The sequence below is a fragment of the Rhinolophus sinicus genome, linkage group LG15, assembly GCF_036562045.2.
Source record: "Rhinolophus sinicus isolate RSC01 linkage group LG15, ASM3656204v1, whole genome shotgun sequence".
Taxonomy (NCBI): Eukaryota; Metazoa; Chordata; class Mammalia; order Chiroptera; family Rhinolophidae; genus Rhinolophus; species Rhinolophus sinicus.
This window is the reverse complement of record NC_133764.1, coordinates 29,251,356-29,276,227: the sequence shown is the minus strand read 5'-3', so window position 1 is coordinate 29,276,227 and position 24,872 is coordinate 29,251,356. Positions and strand designations below refer to the sequence as shown.

Genomic DNA, 24,872 nt, shown 5'->3' with positions numbered 1-24,872 from the left:
AAATAGTTTGTCTTTGGCACATTGTTCCATGAGGTCGTGGTAGGAATTCCTAGAGTTCGCTTAAAGCAAAAAAACAAACAAAAAAAAACCCTAATTTATATTCGGTCATCTGCTAAGCCCATCCTTCAGCTTCTGAAGTCTGCAGCTGAATAAGACACAGCGGGTAAGATTTCCAAGCAAATAAGACGTTCCCCTACTCACGCCTACCCCTTAAGAGGAGTACATCCGGGACTCGCCGAGGCGTGGCCTGGGAGGCGGAGTCAAGACGCAAATTCCAGGCCCCCACTCCCCCCCCGACCCCCCCATCCGATCCTGTCCGCAGTCCCGAGCACCCGCTCTGGCCGCCAGAAGTCGCAGGGTGTGGAGGTTTCTCTTTTGGCAAGTTCCCGTCCAGTTAGACTCTTACCGGTAGTTATCGCGAGAGAGAAGGCGCGAAGCCTGCCGGGAGGGATGCGCGGCCGTAGGTAGGTTTGCCCAAGATGGCAGCCCTGGAGGAGGAATTCACGTTGTCTGCGGTACCCTTGGGTGCCGGGCCTGACGGCCTCCTGGGCGTGGAGCAGAGCGACAAAACAGACCAGTTTTTAGTAACGGACAGCGGCCGAACCGTCATCCTCTATAAGGTGAGGGCGATAGGACCGGAACGCCCCCGCTGCCCTCTCGCTCAATGCTGAGTTCAGAGCCGGAGCCTTGGGTTTTTCTGACAGCTTCAGAAAAAGATCGTCGAGCGGGCTTAGCTGAAAGCTGGCTTGGCCTCTCCGGAATGCTGAATGAAGTCTAGAATCTGACTTGGTTGTTTTCCTGGAGAGAGAGGCATATTTCCGAGTTGCAGGCGGCCGAGCATCTAAGTGCACGTGGGTTAGACTCCCAAAGGAAACCTGTGCTTTTGCTTCAAATTTCCTGGAGATGGCCTTGCTAAAATCCCCTCCTGGGGTCTGTCTCCCCATCTGCCCACAGTAGGGATTAAACGGAGATTGGTTGGGCGGGAGAGGATGACATAGTGGGAACTGGTTTAGCCTTGTGTCCATATACTTCTTCCCTCGAGGAAAAATGTAGGTTTTTGTTTTGGTTTTTGCTTTCTTGATATCTTCATGGGAATCTTGTTTACGAATAATCTCTTTGTTACTAACTACACCTGTAAATCTTGGGAGTCGAGTCCGGGTGAATCTATACGCCCCGCTCCCTTTCACCCTAATGCCCCGCCCCTTTCATCCTAACGCCCCTTTCCAGCAGCTTTGCTTTTAGTAGTCGTGTAGAAATTATGTTTTGGGCTGCTGAATACAGTTTTCCGTGTCTTTAAGAAGTTAGCTATATACTTTGAAGTCTTGGGAACAAGTTGCAGACAATTCCCTATACTCTTTGCTTGTTTTGACTCTTCTGATAAGTTGGTTTTTTACCCGTGGAATGGACTTAAAATTTTGCAGTTCTTGTATAGGAATACAGTATCCGATTGCAATTGGCATGATCCCAGCTATTCCTACTTAATTTCCCATGCCCCTGTTCAAAGGCACGGTGTAATCAATTTTTAAAATGTACTCCTGTTTTTAGCAAAGTTTTGTTAATTTACCTTTTTAAAAAATAATTAGGAACTTAGTTACATTTTTCATTTTGGCTACTTGTTAAAAGTTTTTTTTATTTCTAATTGTGGTAAAATACACATAACAAAATTTACTATCTTAATCTTTTTAAAGTGCACAGTTCAGGATATTATTAATAAGTACATTCACGTTGTTGGGTAGTCATCACCACCATCCATCTCCAGAACGCTTTTCATCTTGCAAAACTGAAACTTTATACCTGTTAAACAGTAATTCCGTATTCCCCCAGACCCTGGCAGCCACCATTCTACCCTCTGTCTTAAGTGAAATCATATAGTATTTGTCTTTTTGTGACTACTTATTTTTTTAATTTAGGAAATTTGTTGAATGCTATCATAGTAATGCTTTTTTCTTTTATTTTGATTGTAAATTTAATTGCTTAAATGTCAGAAATTAACTTTTTGAATACAGTATGTTATCTTAATTTTATTAGGTTTCTGATCAGAAACCCTTGGGGAGCTGGTCAGTGAAACAAGGTCAAATTATAACATGTCCAGCTGTGTGCAACTTTCAAACCGGAGAGTATATTGTTGTACATGATAATAAGGTGAGTTTTAAAGCTTATATAATAATATATACAACACAATAAAATGTTGATTCGTTAACTGTGTTTATTATATGTAAATGAAAATTGGAATAATTTTTTGACTTTTATGTTTTAATTTAAGGTTTTGAGATTGTGGAATAATGAAGATGTAAACCTGGATAAAGTATTTAAAGCTACAGTAAGTCTTTGGATTTTCCAGCATCTTTATTAGCTTATTAGTGAAATGGAATAATTTGTATTATAGTAGGTTTATCTTAATGCATCTGTGAAAGTGAGCATAAAAGTTATAATTAGTTTGCATTCTGATTATCTTACAGTATATCTTGGTAACATGTCTCAGTTCATGAGTTAATATGTTAATATAAACTTCATTATCCAATGAGATTAAGGATTTGAATAATTCCTAAATGATAACTTTGTAGTTATTTCTATGAGTTTAGATGCTTGTGGTATGTTTCTGAGAACGTCAAGTGTCTTTCTTAAAATAGGTAAAATAGACCCTGCAAATTTTGTGCATTTTAAGTTTTAGAGTGGCACATAATACATTAAAATAGAACTGTGACTTAACTATGCCTTTCTACTAATGTCCTAAAAGTATTAATTTTTTCTTATAAAATGAGGATCTCAAGCTAGGGTGATCTACAAAGTTCCTTCCAGTTCTAAATGTCCAATTAAATATCATTGGCACATTTTAGAAGTGGCTCACAAGTGCTGATTCAGATATAATGACAGTTGTCAGGATCCTTGAAACTTAACTGCTGTTTTCTGGCTTCAGTCTTTTCATGTACTTTGAAGTAACACGTTCCTGAATTTTATATAATGGAGTTAACTTCTTTTCTTGGGCTTGCAGGCTATAGTTGTAATTATGGCATCAGTCTTTATCTAGCACCAGAATCTCTTAAACCTGCATTAGTGGCTTTATTTGTACGTCTCCCCACCTCCAGTGTTGGTTGTAGCCTAACCTCCAGTATTCACATTGGAAGGATAAACCAAAAATGAATAAAAATGATCACTTAAGGGGGAGAGGAGGGGACAGGGTAGACACAGTAGGAGCAAAAGTTAGATTTCTGTGTGTATTTTATGTTGTAGATTTGACTTTGGAACCATAAATAGTTATAAAACAACTGAATCAAAATGAAAACAAATCAGTCCTTAAAAATAAGCCTTCTATAAATGTCCTATTAGGTCGCAATTGTTTCAGAATAAAAATTAAAATATTGTTATGTTCTTGTAGTTGTCAGCTGAGGTATATAGGATACATTCAATACAAGGGACAGAACCCTTGGTGTTATTCAAGAAAGGTGCTGTTCGTGGTTTAGAGGCCTTACTTGCAGAGCCCCAGCAGAAAATTGAAACTGTTATCTCTGATGAAGAAGTGATCAAGTAAGTTCCAATACTCATAAGTGAATTTTTAACAAAATAAAAATATACTCTGCCTCTTTTTTTTTTTATAGTATTTTTCGCTTTGTTAAAAAGTATTTTGGTCTTCCCCCATATGAGTGATAGACAACTGGATAGTCAATTATTTCAAGATGAAGTGGGTAATCCCACAACAACAAAATCTTTGTTTCTGTCATATTGCCCTGACTGCCAAGGTCGAAACCCTTCTCCCAGAAGAAATGTACCCCTTGTTGTTAGTGAAATGACAGTAGTGCTTTGAGCCCTCTGCTTTCCTGGCCAGATCCTGTAATAAAACTGGGAAAATGACTCACCCAACAAGAAAATTTCATGATTTCACTTCTCTCCAGTCCCCATGTTATCACATTTCCTGTTCAGTTAACTTGCTGCCTCTCTAGGCTCCCCTGATTCAAACTAAAGTTCTAAAAGTCAAAGCAAAGACTTGTACTTAGTAAGTGAACAATGTGGACAATGACCAGTTACATCTTGGCCTTCCCTGTTGAATGCCTCTAAAGTGTGAGCAACTGTGTTTAGAGGAAATCTTTATATCAGCAGAGCATCTGGATTCCAATAGCCATATCGCCCAAAACTGGATATGCCGCCTTAGTTACAAGACCTTTACCCTCCTGTGCCTCAGTTCCTCTGTCACTTGAAGGCAGTTGAGATCCTAATGTTTCCCTTGGAACACTAGTCCTACAACTGACTGAAAAAATGGAGGGGTCATCAAACAAGTTTGGGAAACACTGCTTACTGTCACACCCCACCCTCCCTTGGAAACTTTACAGTTCACATTACTGTCTTTAAATCTGGGGAGTTCAGCAGCTTCCATTTAATCCAGAGATACATTTGACAGAGGAATGCCTACTCCGCGTGGTAGAGATTTTGGAACACTGAATTAAGTGTTCTCTGATGACTCTGGTTCTCAAAATATTTAATAAAAGATATTCTCTTAAATTTAGACTGATGGTATGTTTCAGTTGGTGATTTTGCATGTTGTTTATTTTTTTTTAGGTGGACAAAGTTTTTCATGGTATTTAGACATCCTGTTTTAATCTTCATTACTGAAAAAGTAAGTGATATTTCTCATTCCTGGCCCATGGTCTGTGACATTTTAAAATCACATATATTGTTTTTAAAACTAAAATTGGACTTTCGTATTTCCTCCCAGAAGATTTTTTTATTTTGTATCTTTTAAATACTAAAAAGCCTACTAGTTATATTTCTATGCCTAACTTAAATATTTTATAACATTTTAAATTGGACAAGAGGTTTTTAAGTACCCATTGAAGTAATTAGAATGGGGCAACAACTGGTTTTAACATTTAAATATAGTTGGTTGAAATGAGAATATTTTAAAAATAAAATAACCCTTTTTTGCAGCATGGAAATTACTTTGCTTATGTACAAATGTTTAACTCACGTATCTTAAGCAAATACACACTGTTACTTGGACAAGAAGAAAAATCGGTTATACAGAGTTTCACTGCGTCCCTCGATCGGAAATTCATATCTTTGATGTCATTGAGTAAGTATTTTACTTTAAACTTTCAACAGTTGTAAAGAGAGGAATATTACAGGATAGTGTTTTCCTTTGAGTCAGAGTCTGAGGTTTTTGCAGTTCTCTGTTGTAGCAGTTCCCTTTGCGTGCTTCCTTAACCAGCATTTATGCCTTTGCTTTTCGTACTTTGCCATATCTGATCATGCATTAAGTCAGTGGTTCTCTGCAGGTAACTCTTATGTGTTAAAATTTATCGTAAACAATAGATAATAATATACTACCAATAAAAAAGGGCAAGAATCACCTTTTGTCTTTAACGTGTTAAGGTCAGGTTCTTTCATATCGTATTAGGTTGGTGCAAAAGTAATTGCGGTTTAAAAGGTTAGTTGCAAAACCCACAATTACTTTTGCACCAACCTAATAATTAATGAACTATAAACTATCTAAGGTTAGTACTGAATGGTCCCTCCATTTCTCTTTTCCAACCTTAAGATTTAGTGTGCCCATCTTTGAACAGTGACTGAGACAGGTGGGTAAAAGGAGACTAACAAAGCACTCTTGGCCTATGCCAGCCATAGTTTTACAGATTTTTTTTAATGCCTTGGAGTTTACCTCTGTAATGGTCTAAAATATAACCCCACTCACGGCTGGCCCAGTGGATCAGGTAGTTGGAGCTCCGTGCTCCTAACTCCGAAGGCTGCCCATTCGATTCCCAAATGGGCCAGTGGGCTCTCAACCACAAGGTTGCCGGTTCAACTCCTTTAGTCCCACAAGGGATGGTGGGCTCGGCCCCCTGCAACTAAGATTGAACACGGCACCTTGAGCTGAGCTGCCGCTGAGCTCCCAGATGGCTCAGTTGGTTGGAGCACGGGCTCTCCACCACAAGGTTGCTGGTTTGACTCCCGCAAGGGATGGTGGGCTGTGCCCCCTGCAACTAGCAACGGCAACTGGACCTGGAGGTGAGCTGCGCCCTCTACAACTAAGACTAAAAGGACAACAACTTGAAGCTGAACGGCACCCTCCACAACTAAGATTGAAAGGACAACAACTTGACTTGGAAAAAAAAAAAAAGTCCTGGAAGTACACACCATTCCCCAATAAAGTCCTGTACCCCTTCCCCAATAATAAAAAAAAATGTTCCCATCATTTATCATATCTAGGTCAGTGGAATCCACTTAATGCCTTTGCTTAAGAGGGACTGGTTTTCTTAAAGTTTAACCTATAGGACATATTTATTAAATAGAAGTTTGCAAGTTATATTTGCTTATTTAACATTGAAGTAAGGGAGTCTGAACCAAAGGGTCACAAAGTCTTCCTGTAACATAGCTAGAACCGTATGGAATTGCTAAAATTCAATTGATCTACCAAAAAAACCCATCAATTTCATACGGTTTTCAGGGTGATGGAGTAACAAAAACTGTAATGTATAGACCAGAGTGCTGATTAATTTCTAATGAGAGATACATCCTTTCACTGACTAGATTGTCTGTATTTCTAACAGTCCCCTCTCATATTTTATTTCAGGTATTTACAGTTTTTATTTCTTGGCTATTACAACATTTCTTACTGAGATTTTTATTAATAATATTCCCTCAATTTTAAGTTTATAGTATATCATTTAAGTGAAAGAAAGCGTAGATTGATGTGATTGTTACATTTGTTAATTTTTCTCATTGGATCTTATATTGGATTGGTAAAACCTTATAAACAACCTAGTGCATGTATTTTAACTATAACAGACAACTGTCCTTTATCCAATAATGCACAACAAACACTTGTTTTCAACAGGCGCTGATGGATGTATATATGAAACCTTGATACCAATACATCCGAGTGACCCAGAAAAAAGTCAGAAGGTAGTTAGATCACTGGTGCTCAAGACTGTGGTGGCTGGAAATGCTCGAAATGGTGTTGCGCTTGCCATCCTGGATCAAGATCACATAGCAGTCCTGGGACCACCGCTTCCAGCTTCTAAGGGTGACTTAAGTCCCATCAATTAAGTGCTTTGGATTTTTCTTTCAAAGTGTACCTTTCATTCTCCTCTTTTCTGCTTTATTTATTACCGCCCTAATTCATTCTCTTTATCATGATATGCAAATTATGTTTTAGCTGCCTAGTTTTTAATAAATAGGTCTTTGATTTCATCTTGCATTGGTCCGTCCTAAAACATTTCCTTGTATCACTACCTTGTTCATGCTAATGTCTTAAAGAAATAAAAACTGCAGATATCCATGCCAACCCATAGGCACTCGATACATTGGTAAGCCTTGCACTAGAGGATTAAATTCGTGGCTTGGTGACATTTCCATAGAATGGAAATCCACTAGACTTGGACAGCTTGAAATTTGGGGACTACTGGTATGCTTTTTTGTCTCTGTGACTTCAGAGCAGGAGTCTCATCACCTCACCTCCTCACCCCCAAACACCCCTCCACATACACAACACAGTTGTTTCTGGCTAGTGCAAGATTGGGGTCTCCCAGTCTACACTATAAAATTCAGAATCTGTTGTATAGTATTCAGGTCTCCCCACAGTCTATAGACCCCCTCCACCTTTTCCAGTCTCTTCTCCCAACTTCAGAGCAAGAACCCTCTGCTTCACCCCCCATTGGCTACAAACTTGATATGCCTGTCCTTACCTGTATATTTTGTTCTGTTTCTCTTACTTATAGGAGCTACTAGTGATAGCATAGCTATATGTGCCAGGCATTTTACTTAAGTATCTCATTTATATCATTTACTTTTCCAACAAGCCTATGAGACAAAGTATAGTTATTATCATCTTTGTTTTACAAATCAAGAAACTGAGGTGATAGGTATCTAAGTAGTGAGCTGGGCTTCAGCCCAAGCAGGTTGACTATTATGCCATGTACCCCACCTCCCTTTAAGTCCTGGCTCTTATCCACCTTACCATGTTGTGCTTCTCTCTCAACTCCCATCCTTCCTCTTTCTGGTTCCTGCTCCATCCAGCAAAAAAAAAACAATAACCGCTGTTTGAGTTTTACCTTATCTGAGATAGAGATCTTTCCATATCAGATTATTATTATTAAGACTTTTTTTAGAGCAGTTTATGGTTCACAGCAAAATTGAGGAGAAGGTACCCGGATATCCTACATGTGCCCTGCCCCCATACTGTCCATTTCTTCTTGTCATAAGATGTAATTCCTTTGAATTTCTGTGGCAGTCAGTTGTCATTGCTCATTTTTATATTTAATAAAGCAAGACTTGTGTGTTTGTGGCTTTCCGCAATGCCCCCACAGGGGGCATCATATATTTATTTATACTTGGGATTTTTCTGAACTTACATGTCTTCTTTTATAGAATGCCTCTCCATATGGAACACAAAATTTCAAACACTACAAATATCAAAAGAATTACCACAAGGGACCAGTGGTCAAGTAAGTTTTTACTCTTGGGGATTGTTTCAAATTTAGTTATTGTGCCATAAATATACTGTAAGTGAGGATGCCTCTTTGGATCTAAATATTTTGGCAGTTTTTAATTAAAATAAGCTAAGAAACGTTTTTTACCTGAAAGATTAATTTGGTGGTTGTTTTAATAGTTTCCTTATGTTTGTCACTTTCAAAAGACTAGCTAGTTTTAGATCAGGGGAGAACATTAGCTAGTTAATTAAACAGCTCGGTTTTAGCTGCTCTTTGGTTTGGTCTTCTTACTTTTGTATTTTGAACTCTACTCCAGGGCTGTTACTTTTCTTAATAAATTAGTGTTTAGGTTATGTATTAAGCATCATCATGGAATTACATGAGCGTATTTAAAGAATTCATATTTAAGCAGACTAGATTGTGGACTTCCTGAGGCAGAAGGGGTCTGTCTTAGTTCTCCATTGTATCTTCAGTGTCTAGCAAAGCTGCTCAATAAGTATTGGTTGTTTAGTGAATGAATATTCATATATAAATATGTAAATCAAGATAATAGGAAGTTTCTGATCATTGTAATTAGAGGATAAGGAGACTTGATTTTTCGGCCTGCAATTCTAATTTATATTTAAACAAATAATTTAACAAAATGAATCACTCACAATTCCACTGCTTTAACACTTAGTTTTAATTTCCATGTTCCCTTAAGTTTTTGTTCATATAACTTTTATTTTTACAGTTTTATAATTGGAAATCATAAGATAGGAACAGTGTTAAATTTTGCCCTTTTTATTTAGTACATCATAACAGTTTGTCCATGTTACAATAGCCTTGGTAATTTAATTACCATGTTAATAGACGGGTCATAGTGACAATATTAATTTCAAAGAGTTATTTTAAAATGTATGTATTGATCAGATTTTCATGAGTTGAGAATTTTCTTTATGTTTCATTCATACGTGGGCAAAAATAAGAACAATGGAAAGCTACCCAATTAATAAGTTGTACATATGAGATTATTCTGAAAATTTGCTTAACTGTGTCGTGTTCTTTTTTGTTGTTATATTAAGATTGCTTACACCATAATTTATTGTTATAAGTTATAAGGCTTTGTTGAATCAGACCTTAGAATAAAAATGCTTATATTTTTGATAACTTGTTTTGTAGCTCTGGTATTATGGGGAAAATTTGTTTATGCTACATGGAAAATTTCTAACTGTGATTCCATACAAGTGTGAAGTATCATCATTAGCAGGTGCTCTTGGAAAACTCAAGCATAGTCAAGATCCAGGTAGGAAAATTACCAGTTTGTTTTATTAATATAAACCATTTTAGTAACTTCCAGTTTGATATGTAGATTTCTACAACCATCAAATTTACAGAGCCTGTTCTTAATGTTGACATTTGCTACTGATTATTGAAATTTCCTTGAGTCAGGTATCTACCTTGTGCAGATTGCAGGTATTGTTGCAGACTGAAGAGCTACACTGTGTCTTGAACCAGTGTTCTGACTTCAGGGGCAATGGGGGAGTCCCCCAGACAACATTATTAATGCCTCTACCCTCCCTGATTTACCAGTGGTCTCCTCTGTTGGCTTCATGTTGCTGAGGACATAGCCTTTTACTATATTATGACTTACTGATCTGAGTTACCAGTGGAATTAAACAGACTTTAAAGGCTCTCTTGAATTGTGCATGACTAGTTGTTTTTTGTTGTTCTTTGATTGTTTGGTTGGGTAAATACCACTTGGTCAAAGAATTACAGAAATTGTGTATTTTGTGTTTTCGTAGGCACTCATTCTGTGTCTCATTTTGTAAACTGGGAAACCTCTCAGGGACATGGACTTGGATCCCAAAACTCAGAGGCATCAAAGAGAATTGTAAGTTTGGTAGTGGAAATGGGAAAGTAGTGCAAATGCTAAAAAGCAGAAGAAGGCTAAATTATTCTAATGATTCATATCTGTATAACTTTTATAGCTTTGATCTTAATGACAGGGCAGTTTAAATCTTGAACTCAGTAACCCAACAGCCTGTATCCAAAAATGACACATGTAGTCTAATAGTTAATTCTTACAGGTGTGTATGTGTGTGATATCCAGGTGTGAAAACAGACCAATCATAATTATATTAGTAATAATACCTTCCTGAGTATAAAGATTTTATTCTGTGTTTAAGAAAATAAAAAAACCTTAAAAATATTGAAGATATTTAACTTAAAAGTTGAAATAAACCCACTTTTCACTGTAACAAAATTAAACTGTTAAAAAGACTTTGATTAGAGCAGGGGTGTCCAAACTTTTTTCAACGGTTTTCACCAAGGGCCATATGCGGTAAAATACACAAACAGCGGGCCACTCACTCGAGGTGAAGTACGTATTGCCTCACCTGGTTTATTTAAGTAAACTAAATATATTTTTGGAATTTGCTGTGGGCCAATTAACAATGGATTGTGAGCCACAGTTGGCCCGCGGGCCGCAGTTTGGACATCCCTGGATTAGAGCATAAGTGTGCCTGTCTCTTTGGGAAATTTCATATTCTAAATGTATAGAGGAAACTTTCTATTGTTTTGAGATCGTAATCAATTTACTTAATTCTAGTTAAGGAGAAGAAAAAGTGAAACAAGTGTGCAGCCAGAGGTTCCAGCATCCAAACAACTTTTATCAACCATAAAGGTAAATTTAAAAATATTAGAAATCAGAAAAAACAACTTTAAGTTGAATATGTTTGTAATTTAGCATCTTAAAATTTTGATTTCTAAATCCTTGAATTGTTTTGTTTTTCTTTGCAGTTTGTCTTTGTGCAGCAAATTGTAGTGTCAACTCAAGTTTTGTAAGAATGCATGAATACTGTTAGTAATAAGAAAATACTGAGCTAGGAACTTTTAAGTTCAGAGCAACATTTATTAATATATCAAATTGAATTCTTTACTGCTGCCCTTTCAGAAAGATTCAGAAAAACACATTGAAGTAGAACTACGTAAATTTTTGGCTAGTAAGCGGACACCTGACTTTCATACTGTTATTGGAGACATAGTAATGGGGCTTCTGGGAAGATGTAAAACAGAACCATCATTTTATCCCCGGAACTCTCTGATGCAGCTTATCCAAACACATGTGCTTTCTTACAGGTAAATGTTTGCACATCGAATTTTACATGCACAGCTCTTTTGACCTTGTTCTAATTTTCATCCTCTGAAAAAGCTTGTAAATTATTTGCAGTGGAGGTTTTTCTTAATATATAAAAATGATACTTTTTTTTTCTTAGCTTGTGCCCTAGCTTAATGGAGGTTGCCTTAGAAAAGACAGATGTACAGATGTTACAGCTCTGTCTGCAGCAGTTCCCTGACATTCCTGAAGCAGTCACCTGTGCTTGCTTAAAAATTTTCTTGAGGTAAGTTAGAAGCTGATGGTCCTTTTCCTTCTCTGCCTTTTTTATCTATTAGAATATTCGATTTCTAAAACGTGGAATACTTAGAAAATGAAAATTTTTCCAGTAAGTTCAAATAGTGATAAGAATTTCTTGCTTTCAACTTACTCGATAGCATTGGTGATGACATTCTTCAAAAAGCAGATGTCAGTATGGAATCAGTTTCTGACTGCAATGATGCTGTACAAGATGAGCACATGGAAGAGCAAAATGAAATTCTTCAAAATGGCTTCAATCCTGAAGAGGACAACTGTGATAATTGTGATAAAGAGTTAAGTGAAAAGTCTCAGGACACACTAGAGACCACTTCGTGCCCTGTGATACCAAAAAAAGCAGCTCTACTGTATCCTTTGAAACAGTTTCCCTTGTACTATCTCGTTCTGGGATATAGTCAAATGCCAAACAATAACTAAGCAGTCATTAGATAAGTTAAGGTGTTGGGTATTTTTTTTCCAGTTTCTGCTTGAAAATGGATTACATTCAATATTTAAGCAACTTAAACCTGTTTTCTTATGTAAGAAACTATACTAAGGTAGATGCTCTATTAATTCTAAAATTAGAACTCTGAATAAGTACCAATTATTTATTATTATTATTTTTTAATTTATTGGGCAATTATTTATTTATAATAGTGAAGTATTTGGAATGATCTCCAGTGATTAGGAGAATGTTCAGTGATAGAACTCTTCTAGAAAAACAGAGCTTTTGTGTAAATTAAAAAACATATCATTAGGAAAGGTAATTACTCATAATTTCAGTAACAAAGTCTTTATTTATTGAATTAAGATTTTCCTTTATTCCTAAGTAGAAATGCAATTCTTCGTTCAGCATATAGTGAAACATTTCTTCTGCCTCACTTGAAAGACATCCCAGCACAACATATCACTGTAAGTATTTTTATAAATCCTATAGAATTTTATTTCTTGCTTAAATTTCGCTGATGAACTCTAACCAGCTTTTAGGGCATTCGAAAGGTTATCAAGTTTTTCCATGTGAATAAGAGATTTTCCAGCCCTTGGGGTGAAAAACTGTCCCTAGGAAATAGACTGATTTCTGGTTGGTAGACCTTGGCATTTTTCTGATGCCAAGCCTGAAGGCCAGGTTAATCCATCTAAGTTATAAATTAGTAGAAACTAAAAAGGATTGCCCGGAGTACAAGTCTCTTGTCTCTACTTATTATTTAGTGTATGTGCTGCCGAAGCGAGCACTCTACTTACCGTTTACAAGCAGAAGAAATTCCCCACTTATCCCTCACAAACCAGATCAGTTCCTCATCGATGGCAGGGACTGCATTTTATTCATTTTTGTGTCCACAGATAGTTATATTCAGTAGCCTCTTAAAATTCCTTCCAGTCTCTTTGTTAGATTTATATAGAGAGAACATTTTTCTATCAAAGTAATAAATTGTCCTTTTTTTTTGGTCTAGCTGTTCCTCCAGTATTTGTATTTCCTGTATTTGAAGTGTAGCGAAAATGCTACTATGACTCTTCCTGGAATATACCCTCCAACCCTGAACCAGGTGAGATAATTTTTTTTTACTTTTATTTGGTGCTGGGAAAGATCTGTAAAAAAACAATTTATATATAGTGTCAATCTTGATTTCAGTAACTGATTTCTCCTTTCTCCTAATCCATATGAACTTCCTCCTTCATGCTGTACACAAACCACTAGAGTGGGAGGTGGGGTGGATCTCTCAATTTGGTAGATAGATTTTTAAAGTCATAATTCTATATTTGAAGAACTTAAATTCGTCTTAAATTCCTGATTCTTTATCGTGACCCTTTTTAAGAATTTTCTTAGCCTCTTTGGGAGAGGTTGATAAGTGTCCTAATAATTCCTTAAAAATAAGAGAATGGGCCGGCCCAGTGGCTCAGGTGATTGGAGCAGGAGCAGGAGTGCCATGCTCCTAACATCGAGGTCATCGGTTCAATTCCCACGTGGGCCAGTGAGCTGCACCCTCTACAGCAAGGTTTGTGAACAGCTCTCCCTGGAGCTGGGTTGCCATGAGCCCCCAGAGGTCGGCATGGGCTGCTATGTGCTGCCTTGAGTGGCCAGCAGCCCCTGTGAGCAGCCAGCAGCCAGGGAGAACTGCCGTGAGCTGTTGTGAGCGGCCGACTGATGACCACCAACCAACTGCCTCAGCCCCCGGGAGTGCAGAGCTCATAATACCAGCATGGGCCAGGGAGCTGTGTCCTACACAACTAGACTGAGAAACAACGGCTTGAACCAGATTTGGTGGAGGGAGGCGGAAAAAGGGAAAAAAAAAAAAAAAGAATGAAGATGAATGAAAAAAATGTTCTCAAAGTATCTCAGGGTTGGCTCTCTTTAAATACAGCATTTATTTGAGAAACAGTGGAAACATTAAAAAAGATACTGTGGATTAAGAATGTGTTATTCTAATTACGTATTTTAAACACTTGACTATTTTCATTTTTAAAAATAAGTTTAAAAAGTTTTAACTAGTTTCTATAGATGAAAGTTCCAAGAGAAAAAAAAAGAAAACTTTGTGTCTCCACCCCATTTGTCCCTCTTACAGATAACCAGCACTGAGTTTCTTTCATGTCTAGAAATTTTCCTTCTATGTGCTAGCTTATCTTTCTCTTGTCTTTCTAACACACATTAGATCATACTATGCATGCTATTTTGCAGGTTGTTTTTTTCACTCAACACTGTATTTTTAGACATTTTCTGAACCAGTATACATACATCTGCCTCATTCCCTCATTCTTTCCCCTATATATTGACAGTTAAGTTGTTTACAGTTTTTGCTATTGTAAACCTTCAGGGAGCATCTTTATCCAGCTGGTCTTGTATATTTATGAGAGAACGCTTGTTGGGTAAATTCTCATAATGTGAAATTATTGGATAAAAGGTGCATGCATTTTTTGTTTTCAAAATGCCAGGTTACTTTTCCAAAATATTGTGACAATAGGTTATACTGCCTCGAAGGTCTGAAGCCTTACTCCGTGCCACTCAGATAGGTGACAAATGGTGCTTTATTTTAATTTGCATTTCTTTGATAACAATAGAGGTGGGCCATCTTTTCTTGTCTATTTATATTCACGCCTAATTGGGTTCTTTGTCAATTTTTCTGTTTCATTTCATGTTTTTTATATTTTGGCTTATAAAGAATTACAGGTTCATTCCTGGTTTCAGCAACAACAAAAAACACTTTTTCTTAAAAAAATTATTTGTACAGTAATGACATTAACCTTTTTTATCAAGTGCATTTTGAATACTTTTTCCTATCACTCACTTGTCTTTTTACTTTCTTTAGTGTAATTTTTGCCATAGATAAGTTCTTGGTTTTTTACTATCAAAATAATTCATCTTTTCCTTATGGCTGCGTCATGCTCAATGCTCTTCCCACTCTAAAATAAAATAATGCCCTTCCCACTCTATTTTTGCCTCATATATTCATGGTTTCCTATTCTGTGTTTAATTCTCTGATACATATGAAGTTTATTTTGGTGTAAGGAGTTTTATAGGGATCAGCTTTCCCCTCTCCCCCCAAATAGATAATCGATTTCCTTAATGCTTTCCCATGATAGTGATATTTTATATTAACTACACCATTTGAAGTAGAACTATGTAGGATACTTTAATGAATGTATAGTAATAATTTTATTGTAGTTGAGGGTAGCGTATCTATAATACTCAACACCCTATTCTTGGGGCATAGTATATATTTCAGAATAGGAGATAAGTGAGTTCTTATTTTATAACTGCCAGTAATTGTCAAAAGTACATTTTTTTTTAAAAAATCACTTTCATTCTCTTAATTCCTTTCTTTTTTTCCCCCCAAATCGGGGAATAATGGGGAACAGTGTGTTTCTCCAGGCCAATCAGTTCCAAGTAGTTGTCCTTCAATCCAGTTGTGGAGGGCGCAGCTCAGCTCCAAGTCCTGTCGCCGTTTTCAATCTTTAGGTGCAGGGGGCACAGCCCACCATCCCATGTGGGAATTGAACCAGCAACCTTGTTGTTTGAGAGCTTGTGCTCTAAGCAACTGAGCCATCCAGCCGCCCCTCCGGAGGCTCAGCGGCAGCTTGTTGTCTTCAGTCTAGTTGTGGAGGGCACAGCTCACTGACTCATGTGGGAATCGAACCATCAACCCTGTTGTTTAGAGCTTGTGCTCTAACCAACTGAGCCATCCATCCGCCCCCAAAATTTTTTTTTAATAAAAAGTAAGTACTAACTTACCCTTGGATTAAATGTCACTCTGACTTGCTTTTTACTGATTAATCCTATGAAAAAGATCCAGTTATGCTTGTAACAAGTGTAAAAGCAGAAATTACTTCATCTCTGAACTAAAATTTTCAGACTTTTAAAGAAGACTTACAGGGCAGTTTTCTGCCCCGGCAACTTCTATGCTGGCATCTTTCTTGAATAAACTTTCTCCTTAATCTCTTTAAAAAAAAAAAGAAGACTGACATTTTTTATAACTGTTTTATATCATTATGGACTTTATAAAATGAATTAACCTAAAATTAAATTTAAAATATTAACTTTCCTTTTCCTGTTTATGTTCAGATTATGGATTGGATATGCCTACTTCTAGATGCTAATTTCACTGTTGTGGTAATGATACCAGAAGCAAAACGGCTACTGTTAAGTCTTTACAAGTTTGTGAAATCTCAGGTGTGTGATTATTCGATACATACTGCATTCTGTTTGTAATCATTTGAGGACTTGTTCATAGTAGAAGTTATAGTAAAAGTTATTCTGAAACTTTTTTCTTCAGATATGCATTTGTTCGGAGCTCAACAAGATCGAAGTAAGTTTTCGTGAGCTACAGAAATTAAATCAAGAAAAGAATAGTAGAGAATTGTATTCAATTGAAGTGCTGGAACTCTTCTGATATTACCAATTCTCCTTCGTAGACATTTTATGAAGCTCTTTTTATGTGAATTCTTCTTACTCATCCAGGCAAGAGATGTGTTTTGTTTGTGATTATCTCTCAGTGACAAGAGGAATGTGTCAGAGTACCTGGGCCATCACTTACTGATGCTCCTAGGTCAGACTGCAGGTTTCGTGTGAACCTGTTCTATGGACGTTGGTGGGGAGAGGTTCTGAAACTTTTTAAAAATATGTAACTGAGCTAATTTTAAGTAAACTTATTTGTGATACTGATAAAAGTCTAATTTCTTACTATGTGTTTTGAATATTTCTTTTAATAAAAAAAAATCACCATTACAACAATAATTCTAGGAAGAATGTAGTTTTATCAGAGTCAGCAGTGTCTCAGCTCACAGGTGACAGCAGAGGTCAATTCCACAAGGAGAGCGGGGAGGGGTCCCTGTACAGACATGTGCTTGTCTTCTGCCATTTTCTTCTGTTCGTTACCTACTTCCACTCACCATTTTTTACATCCCCAGGGATTAACAATACCTCTTTCTGTACATTATCTCTCAGACAACTTCTATGATTAGTTGATAATTTAGGTTATAAAACCATATTACTAAATAGTAAAAAAAATCTCTTCTGAAAATAGTTTTAACACGTTGCGTACAGATCACGAGAATCTTTACGAGGGATTTAAACCCGCCGTACGCAACGTGTTAAAACTATTTTCAGAAGAGATTTATTTTTGTTAAAAGTGAAATCACTCTTTCAGGTGATGAATTAACTTTCCCAAAAGTAACTTGAAACATTTCTGAGCTATGAAAGTCTGTTGAGTAAATCGTTTTAAAACCTGTTTTAACTTGAAGGGTTACAATATATTTTTTTTTTAATTTCCTCTAAATTGTAGTGTTTAAATATGAGTTCAAGTGTGGTTTTACAGCCCAGATTTACAGAATCCTGATTGTTTTTTTAACTTAATTTGCATTAGAGAAAGGCTTCATTTTAGATCAGGCAGTCTATGTAGCCTTTAGTTACAATGGCAGTTAACAAAACAAGTTCTCCTCAGTCATTTTTAATCTCTCTTTAATCCTGAGATTAAAAAAAGAAATACCAAAGAAATAGCATATATTAACTGCCATGCTCACTTCATATAATGAGACCTTTTGCTCAGAAAATTTAAAGTAATAACAGTGCTTCTCAGCAGAAGTGAAAAATGTGGGTCTCCATGGTGTATTTCCCTTTTTATCTTTTTTACCGAACCATTTAAGAATTACTTGCAAAGAGCTAGACAAACTTGTGAGTCCCTAAGCTTTTTCTTAAAACTTTGGGGTTTAGAGTTGTGGATCCTTTATGATTTTAAGATCCATTTTTAACGGGGTTAAGATTATTCAGGATTTTAACACTTTTTGATTCTGACTTATTTATAGTTTTATTTATAAGAACCCATAAAGAGACAAATCTCAAGAATTGATGTGGAATTCTTTTATCAAAAAACAAATTTTTGTTTCAGCAAAAGCAAGATAAGCAACTGAAATTCAGTGGCAGTCAGTTCATTGACATTTTGCTCTTCATGACTCCTGATTGGATTGCGCTTGAAGATGGCTTCAAAGGTGAAACAACTTGCCTGGTCAGGGGTCAAACAAGAGGCCTTTGAGTGGGGAGAGGCCAGAAGGAGAGTCCCTGGACCCTCAAACTTTTGTCGTTTTGAACAGGGTCCTTTCTGTATAGGGTCCCTATAAAGTCTTTATTGTAAAGTTTAATAATTTTGGTTGTAAATATTATGGAAGCAAATCACTGATGCTCAAAGTAAGTAGAAAATTTTAATTACTCTTACATACTAATTGCAAATCGTTTCTACATTGCCTAAGTCACTAAATTCAGAAATTCAATAAGGATTTTACAAGGACATACAGAGATTTTTTTGTGTATGTGTATATTGACAAGAGTCTTTTTTTTTTTCAATTGGGGAACAGTGGGTTTCTCCAGGGCCCATCAGCTCCTAGTCATTGTCCTTCGATCCAGCTGTGGAAATGCAGTTCAGCTCTAAGTCCAGTCACCGTTTTTAGTCTTTAGTTGCAGGGGGCACAGACCACCATCCCATGCGGCAATTGAACCGGCAACCTTGTTGAGAGCTCACGCTCTAACCATCTGAGCCATCCGGCCGCCCCTCCTGAAGCTCAGTGGAAGCTCGTCCTCAATCTAGTGGAGGGCGCAACTCACTGGCCCCTGTAGGAATTGAACCAGCAACCCTGTTGTTCAGAGCTCACGCTCTAACCAACTAAGCCATCCGGCCGCCACGACAAGGGATTCTTATAGGCTGAGTTCTTCAAGGCAAGGACGGTGTATTACCCTTTTTGCACAGTAAGCACAGGACTACGGACACATAATTAGTTTCAATAATTATTGTAAATTATTATATAATGGATCTGATCTATCCAACTATAGAGTAATAATTCTGAGGGTTTGCAGTAGTTACTTTTTCTGGAAAGTAAATATTTTTATTCACCACATATAGGCAGTGTATGCCTCTACACTTATAGTTTTTTAGGACACCGAATTACATCTCGGATTTGTTTTTGATTACATATATACTACTATATAATAATAAAAGAGTTGTTCTTTAAACACAAGTTCTACATCTAGGAAATGATTTCCTGCTGTGAACTTAATGTTTTTTGAGGGAGATGTGGACTAACAGTTTATTATTACTACTTAAAATAAGACATTTGTTTGCTTTTTGCTTCCTTAGCCTTCTTTGTAAGTACATGGTCATGTAACTATAGTGGAGTCCATTCTGGACCATGTATAAAACTTTTAAAAACTAAGGTGGACTTTTTGCCCCAGCTCTCTTTAAAAATTTTTAATCCTAAAAATATTATAAGAAACAGCAGTGAATACCCGTATGTCCTTGACCTAAACTCACCTATTGGTAACATTTTGCCATGTTTGTTTTGCCACTCTATTTTTCCTTTTTTCAGAATCATTTATTTGCTGACATCCAGATTAACCCCATAATTCAGTTTAATCCCATAAATACTTTAGTTTAATCCTCTAAAACAAGGTTTTTATTTTATATGACCACAGTGCAATTACCACGTTTTAGAAATTAATATGGTACTATTTAGAATGATTACAGTCCTTACTCAGATTTCCATAATTGTTCCAGTAATGTATTTTATAGCTGGACTGTTACCCTCCTAAAATTTATTCAAGGATCATGCATTGCATTTAGTTTTCGTGTTGTTTTAAATCTCTTTCAGTCTAGAACAGTTTCCTAGGTATTGCATTTCTGAAGACTCTAGGCCAGTTATTTTGCAGAATGTCCCTCAATTTGGATTTGTCTCCTTTCCATATGATTAGATTCAAATTAAACATTTTTGACAAGAAAACTACAGAGAAGGCACAGCATCAGGAGGCACTGATGTGAGTTATCCCATCATTGATGTTAAATTGGATCACTTAGTTAAGGTAGGGATTACCTCGGTCTAAAGGTAACTTTTCCATTGTACTTCATTAAGTAACTTATTTACATCTTTGAGACTGTGAAAATATCCTATTCTGAAACATTATTCCCCAGCAGTGGTTTTAGATCCATTGGTAATTTTCGCCTGAATCAGTTACTACTTTGGTGATTGTGGTTGCAAATTGTAAAATTGTTTTGGCATAAATTTCACTTGAAAATGGAATGTTGTGTCACATAACCACCATTCTCATCTCTTCAGCCTGTTTCCTAATCTATACATGGATAAGCAGGTAAGTGGATAGAGCTATTTCACAGATTTGAAGTTATAATGAGCGTACAATGTGTGGTCCACGTTTTTCACTTAATATTTTCATAAAAACATGTTTTTATATAGTTCACATATTTTGATTCTTAAAAGTTTCAGACTTAAAACGAGAGTTGAAAAGGTATAAGAATAATTTATTCATAAATGTTGTGTCTTACCCAGTACCCATAGCTTTGTACCTGCAAAGCTGAAATGTGACTTTAGATGATTCTGTTCTACTTCCTTTAATCATCACCATTATCATTTTGGGACACTTTTGAAAGCATAGCCAGATCAGTGGAATATGGGGAATATTTCTGTTTGTTTGCTACAGACATTTCTTGAGGGGAAAAAAACTATTCAAAATTCTGGACAACTTTTTTGAAAAGACTGGCATCATTTTAAATTATCTCCCCTAAGCCTTTTCATCTCTAAGAAAGTGGTGTATTAATAGTAAGAGTTTAACCTTCTGTCAAGGTTACCCTATTAGTTTAGGTCACATACTAAGACTATTGCTTAGATTGACACAGCCAATAACTAGGTAGTATTGAGCTTTGTGGATTAGGTGTTTTGATACATTTCAGATCCCAGTTGCCATGATAGTCTGTACTCATTTTTAGACTTAGAATATAAAATAATTTTGTTTTAATTGTGTTTTAATTAGTAAAACGTACATTTATGTCAGGGGTGTCCAAACTGCGGCCCGCAATCCATTTTTTATTGGCCCACAGCAAATTCCAAAAATATATTTAGTTTACTTAAATAAACCAGGTGAGGCAATACGTACTTCCCCTCAAGTGAGTGGCCCGGCTGTGTATTTTACCGAATATGGCCCTTGGTGAAAAACGTTGAAAAAAGTTTGGACACCCCTGATTTATGCACTTATCATTTAAGCTTGTAATGTATTCATACTACATACTAGATTATATAGTACTTACTGTGTGCCAGCCATTGTTCTCATACAAATATTGACTTGAAATACTCTTAACCTTGCTTAACAGCCCCAGGAAGTCGCATTTACTGTTGAGGAAACTGAGGGATAGACCAGTAAGATAACCTGCCAAGTTCACATAGCTAGTAATTATCAGGATTTGAACCCAGGCATTCTAGTTCTAGCATTAGTACTGTTAGCCCCCTACCCAGTGCTGCCTCTTAACCAGTGCTATACTTAAGCGACATGGCTAGTCACGTCTATAATTTGGTGCTCAATTTTAGGACGATAATTCCTAATTATTGTTTAATTGTATATAAGAAGACACCTGCTTCTCACTAGTCCTCCCTGGAATGTAGTTTACAGGGACACCTTGCGGTAATAAATGGGTGCCATCTATATAACGCTTAGGTTCTCAGTATCTATTACACGAGTATACAGATTCCTAGAAAGCATTATTACTTTAAGATCTAGCAAATTGTCTTATCAAACGTGAAATACCTGGGTGGTGGCCCAAGGCATGGAATCAAGATTGAGATAGCTTAAAAAAAAAAAGATTGAGATAGTTTAAGTCTAGAATAGATCAAAGTGAATTGATCTAAGTTTAAGGATAAAAACATGATTTGAATCAGGAAAAAAACTCTTAGTAGTGTTCATGCAGAGCAAGGTAGAGATCATAAACAACTTACTGAGAGAAAAAACAAAAAAATGCAGCCCCACGACTATGAGAGGTGCACATTGTTGCCAAAAAGAAAAATTTTAATTATCTTTCCTCTCTTTAATTCCATGCTCACGAGGCAATTGACACTGGTTTGCTTTCCCAGAAACACAAATACCGTGGTGTGAGAGGTGATGAGGTCTCAATTACCGTTGCCTATAATCCTTGTAAATTAATAAATTGAATTTCTTGTCTAAAATTGAATTTCATGTGAACCTAATTATCCTTGGCTACTTTTTATTTCTGGATGAATTTATATGCTTTGGATTGCCATTGCTAAATTTGTTATATATTGTTATATAGTCAGATCCCAGGGCTTACAACAGCTAATTCTTCTGGTTTATTTGGATATTTTATTATTTTGTTAAATGTCTTGTATTTTAAAATCTACATCAGGTCAGGTATAGTTATTATATATAGATGTTTTATTTTACTTTAAAATTAACTTGAACTTCAAGTACATACTTGAAGAGAGTCTCTTGGATTTGCACAGACCGTATGCACCATCCCTGTTTCGTTACTCAGTTGGGCAGTAGCGTGTAATGTGCAATAGCATAAACCACAAAATGAAATTTGCACTATTTTCAAGTTTGATTGGTACATGATTCTCTTAGGAATATCAGGAAGCTTAAGGTTTCTATAACTTTTGGTGTAAAGCTTTTAACTTATTTATACATTGTCTCTCAAACAAAGAGAAGTGTACACTAAAATATTATAGTAGAAATAGAAAATAAGGCCCAGGAAAGATGGATACAAATAGGGTAACTGCAAAGTCAACAAAACTTTTAATTTAAGCTCACAAAGACTCTACCTGATTACATATTTTAAACTGTTATTTTATAGGTCTTCCTCTTTTTTTTCTCTTTGTATTATGGACAATTTCAAACATACAAAAGTAGACAGAAAAATACAGTTGATCCTTGAAAAATGCAGGGGTTAGGGGCAGCGACCCCACACACAGTCAAAAACCTGCATGCATATAACTTTTGCCTCCCCCAAAACTTAAATTGTCCCTTGGTATCCTTGGAGGATTGGTTTCAAGACCCTCCACGGATATCATAATCCACAGATGCTCAAGTCCCCTACATAAAATGGCACAGATCAATACATACAACCCTCCATGTCTGCGGGCCCCCAACTGCAGATCAAAATCTGCGGGTACTTATTGAAAAAAATCCTTACGTAAGTGGATCCACACAGTTCAAACCCAGGTTGTTCAAGGGTCAGCTGGCCCTGCAACTTGGTGCATGTTCAACCCACCAGCCGCCAGATGGTGTTACAGACACTGAAATTTGAATTTCATGTACTTTTCATGTGTCATGAATTATTCAACTGTATAATGAATCCCATGTATATATCACCCAGCTTCAACATTTATCAATATTTTCCCAATCCTGTTTCTCCACCTCCACTTCCCCTTCCCATATTATCACCTGGCATCGGGCAGCCTTATTCACTGCCAATTGAGGGGGTCTGTAGCATTTACACAGTGAGTAGTCTGTAAAATAGCAAGGATCATCCAGTTCATGTAACAGAAATATCTGTGGTGAAGGGAGAATTTTCTCAGAGAATCCTCCATGATCATGCCCCCCACCCCATAGGAAGGAAGAGGGATGGGTAGCGAGGGTTATTCCCGGCCTAAGGTGGAATGCTTCTCATAAGGCATGAGCTTAGAGGATAAAAATCAGAAGTTATGTTCTGGATCTGAAAACAAGGGAAGTAAGCCCGGCAGGCCTCAAGCAAGAGGTCTCAGCAGCCAAGTTCGAGTGCAGGGAAGAGGGCCAGTAGACTGGATGAAGTCTGCCGACGGAGTGTCTGTGCTGATTTGGGCTTTTTATGAACTAATGTGGCAAAGGTGTGGGCAATCAGGCATGCATTACATTTTTGATATAAATATGAATTGGCGTGGCCTCGTCAGAAGGCAATTTGGCAATACCTACTGAAATTTTAATTCAGCTACCCTTTGGCTCATCTTTTACTAGGAATATATCCTGCAGATACTGGCATGTGTGCCCACAGAATATTCACTTCTACCCTGTTTGCAGTAGGAAACATTTGGAAATAAATGTCCAAGAGAGTACTGGCTAAATAAATATGGTACGTTCATGCCAAGGTTTAATAGAGTGGCACTTAAAGAAAAGAAGCAGCTCAGTATGTATCAATAGCAATCTCCAGAATATCAAAGATGAAAGCAAGGTACAAACAGTGGTTTTGCTATACTTGGTATAAATATTAGGAGGATATGTTTACATTTAGAATGTTGCTAGGTGGACACACAAGAAATTAGAAAGTGATTGTCTCTGGGAAGAGGCCTGAGTCGAGAGGGCTACTTAGTTTTTGTATCTTTGAAATTATTTACTGCCTACCTCCATGCCAAGTAAATAATTTTTAAGTCAGTGGCTTCTGAACCACTTTTTCTTGTAGACAGAAGCATTGCTTTTTTTTTTTTTAATTGTGGTAAAATACATTACCATAAAATTTATCATTTTAACCATTTTTAAGTGGACAGTTCAATAGTGTTAAGTATATTCACTTGTGTAACCAATCTCCAGAATTTTTGCAATCACCAATCTTGCCAACTGAAACTGTTCCCTTTAAGCAACAACTTCCCTTTTCCCACTCCCTTAACCCCTGGCAACCAACATTCTACTTTCCGTCTCTGATACAGTGAACTGATACAGTATTTGTCTTTTTGTGTCTGGCTTATATCACTTAGCATAATGTCCTCACAGTTCATCCGTGTTGTAATGTGTATTAGAATTTCTTTTTTCAGGC

At 36.7% G+C, this 24,872-nt stretch overlaps 1 protein-coding gene across 1 annotated transcript; it reads left to right on the top strand.

Moving 5' to 3' along the window:
• The first annotated feature begins 351 nt into the window (after positions 1–351).
• NOL11 (nucleolar protein 11) lies at positions 352–16,987 on the top strand. The gene is made up of 18 exons (XM_019733054.2): positions 352–620; positions 2,029–2,142; positions 2,264–2,320; positions 3,377–3,525; positions 4,552–4,609; positions 4,921–5,065; positions 6,827–7,015; positions 8,359–8,435; positions 9,582–9,705; positions 10,205–10,293; positions 11,011–11,085; positions 11,356–11,540; positions 11,678–11,803; positions 11,955–12,182; positions 12,648–12,726; positions 13,266–13,358; positions 16,370–16,477; positions 16,581–16,987. The coding sequence occupies exons 1-18, from the start codon at positions 480–482 to the stop codon at positions 16,695–16,697; spliced, it is 2,154 nt and encodes a 717-aa protein (XP_019588613.2). The 5' UTR covers positions 352–479; the 3' UTR covers positions 16,698–16,987.
• The last annotated feature ends 7,885 nt before the right edge of the window (positions 16,988–24,872 follow it).

What these genes read in the sequence shown, in the direction of transcription:
- NOL11 (XM_019733054.2), top strand. Translation starts at nt 480, where the DNA reads ATGGCAGCCCTGGAGGAGGAATTCACGTTGTCTGCGGTACCCTTGGGT. An exon ending in GAACCGTCATCCTCTATAAG is followed by an intron (nt 621 to 2,028) that starts GTGAGGGCGATA and finishes TAATTTTATTAG; the next exon opens with GTTTCTGATCAGAAACCCTT. An exon ending in TAATCTTCATTACTGAAAAA is followed by an intron (nt 4,610 to 4,920) that starts GTAAGTGATATT and finishes CCTTTTTTGCAG; the next exon opens with CATGGAAATTACTTTGCTTA.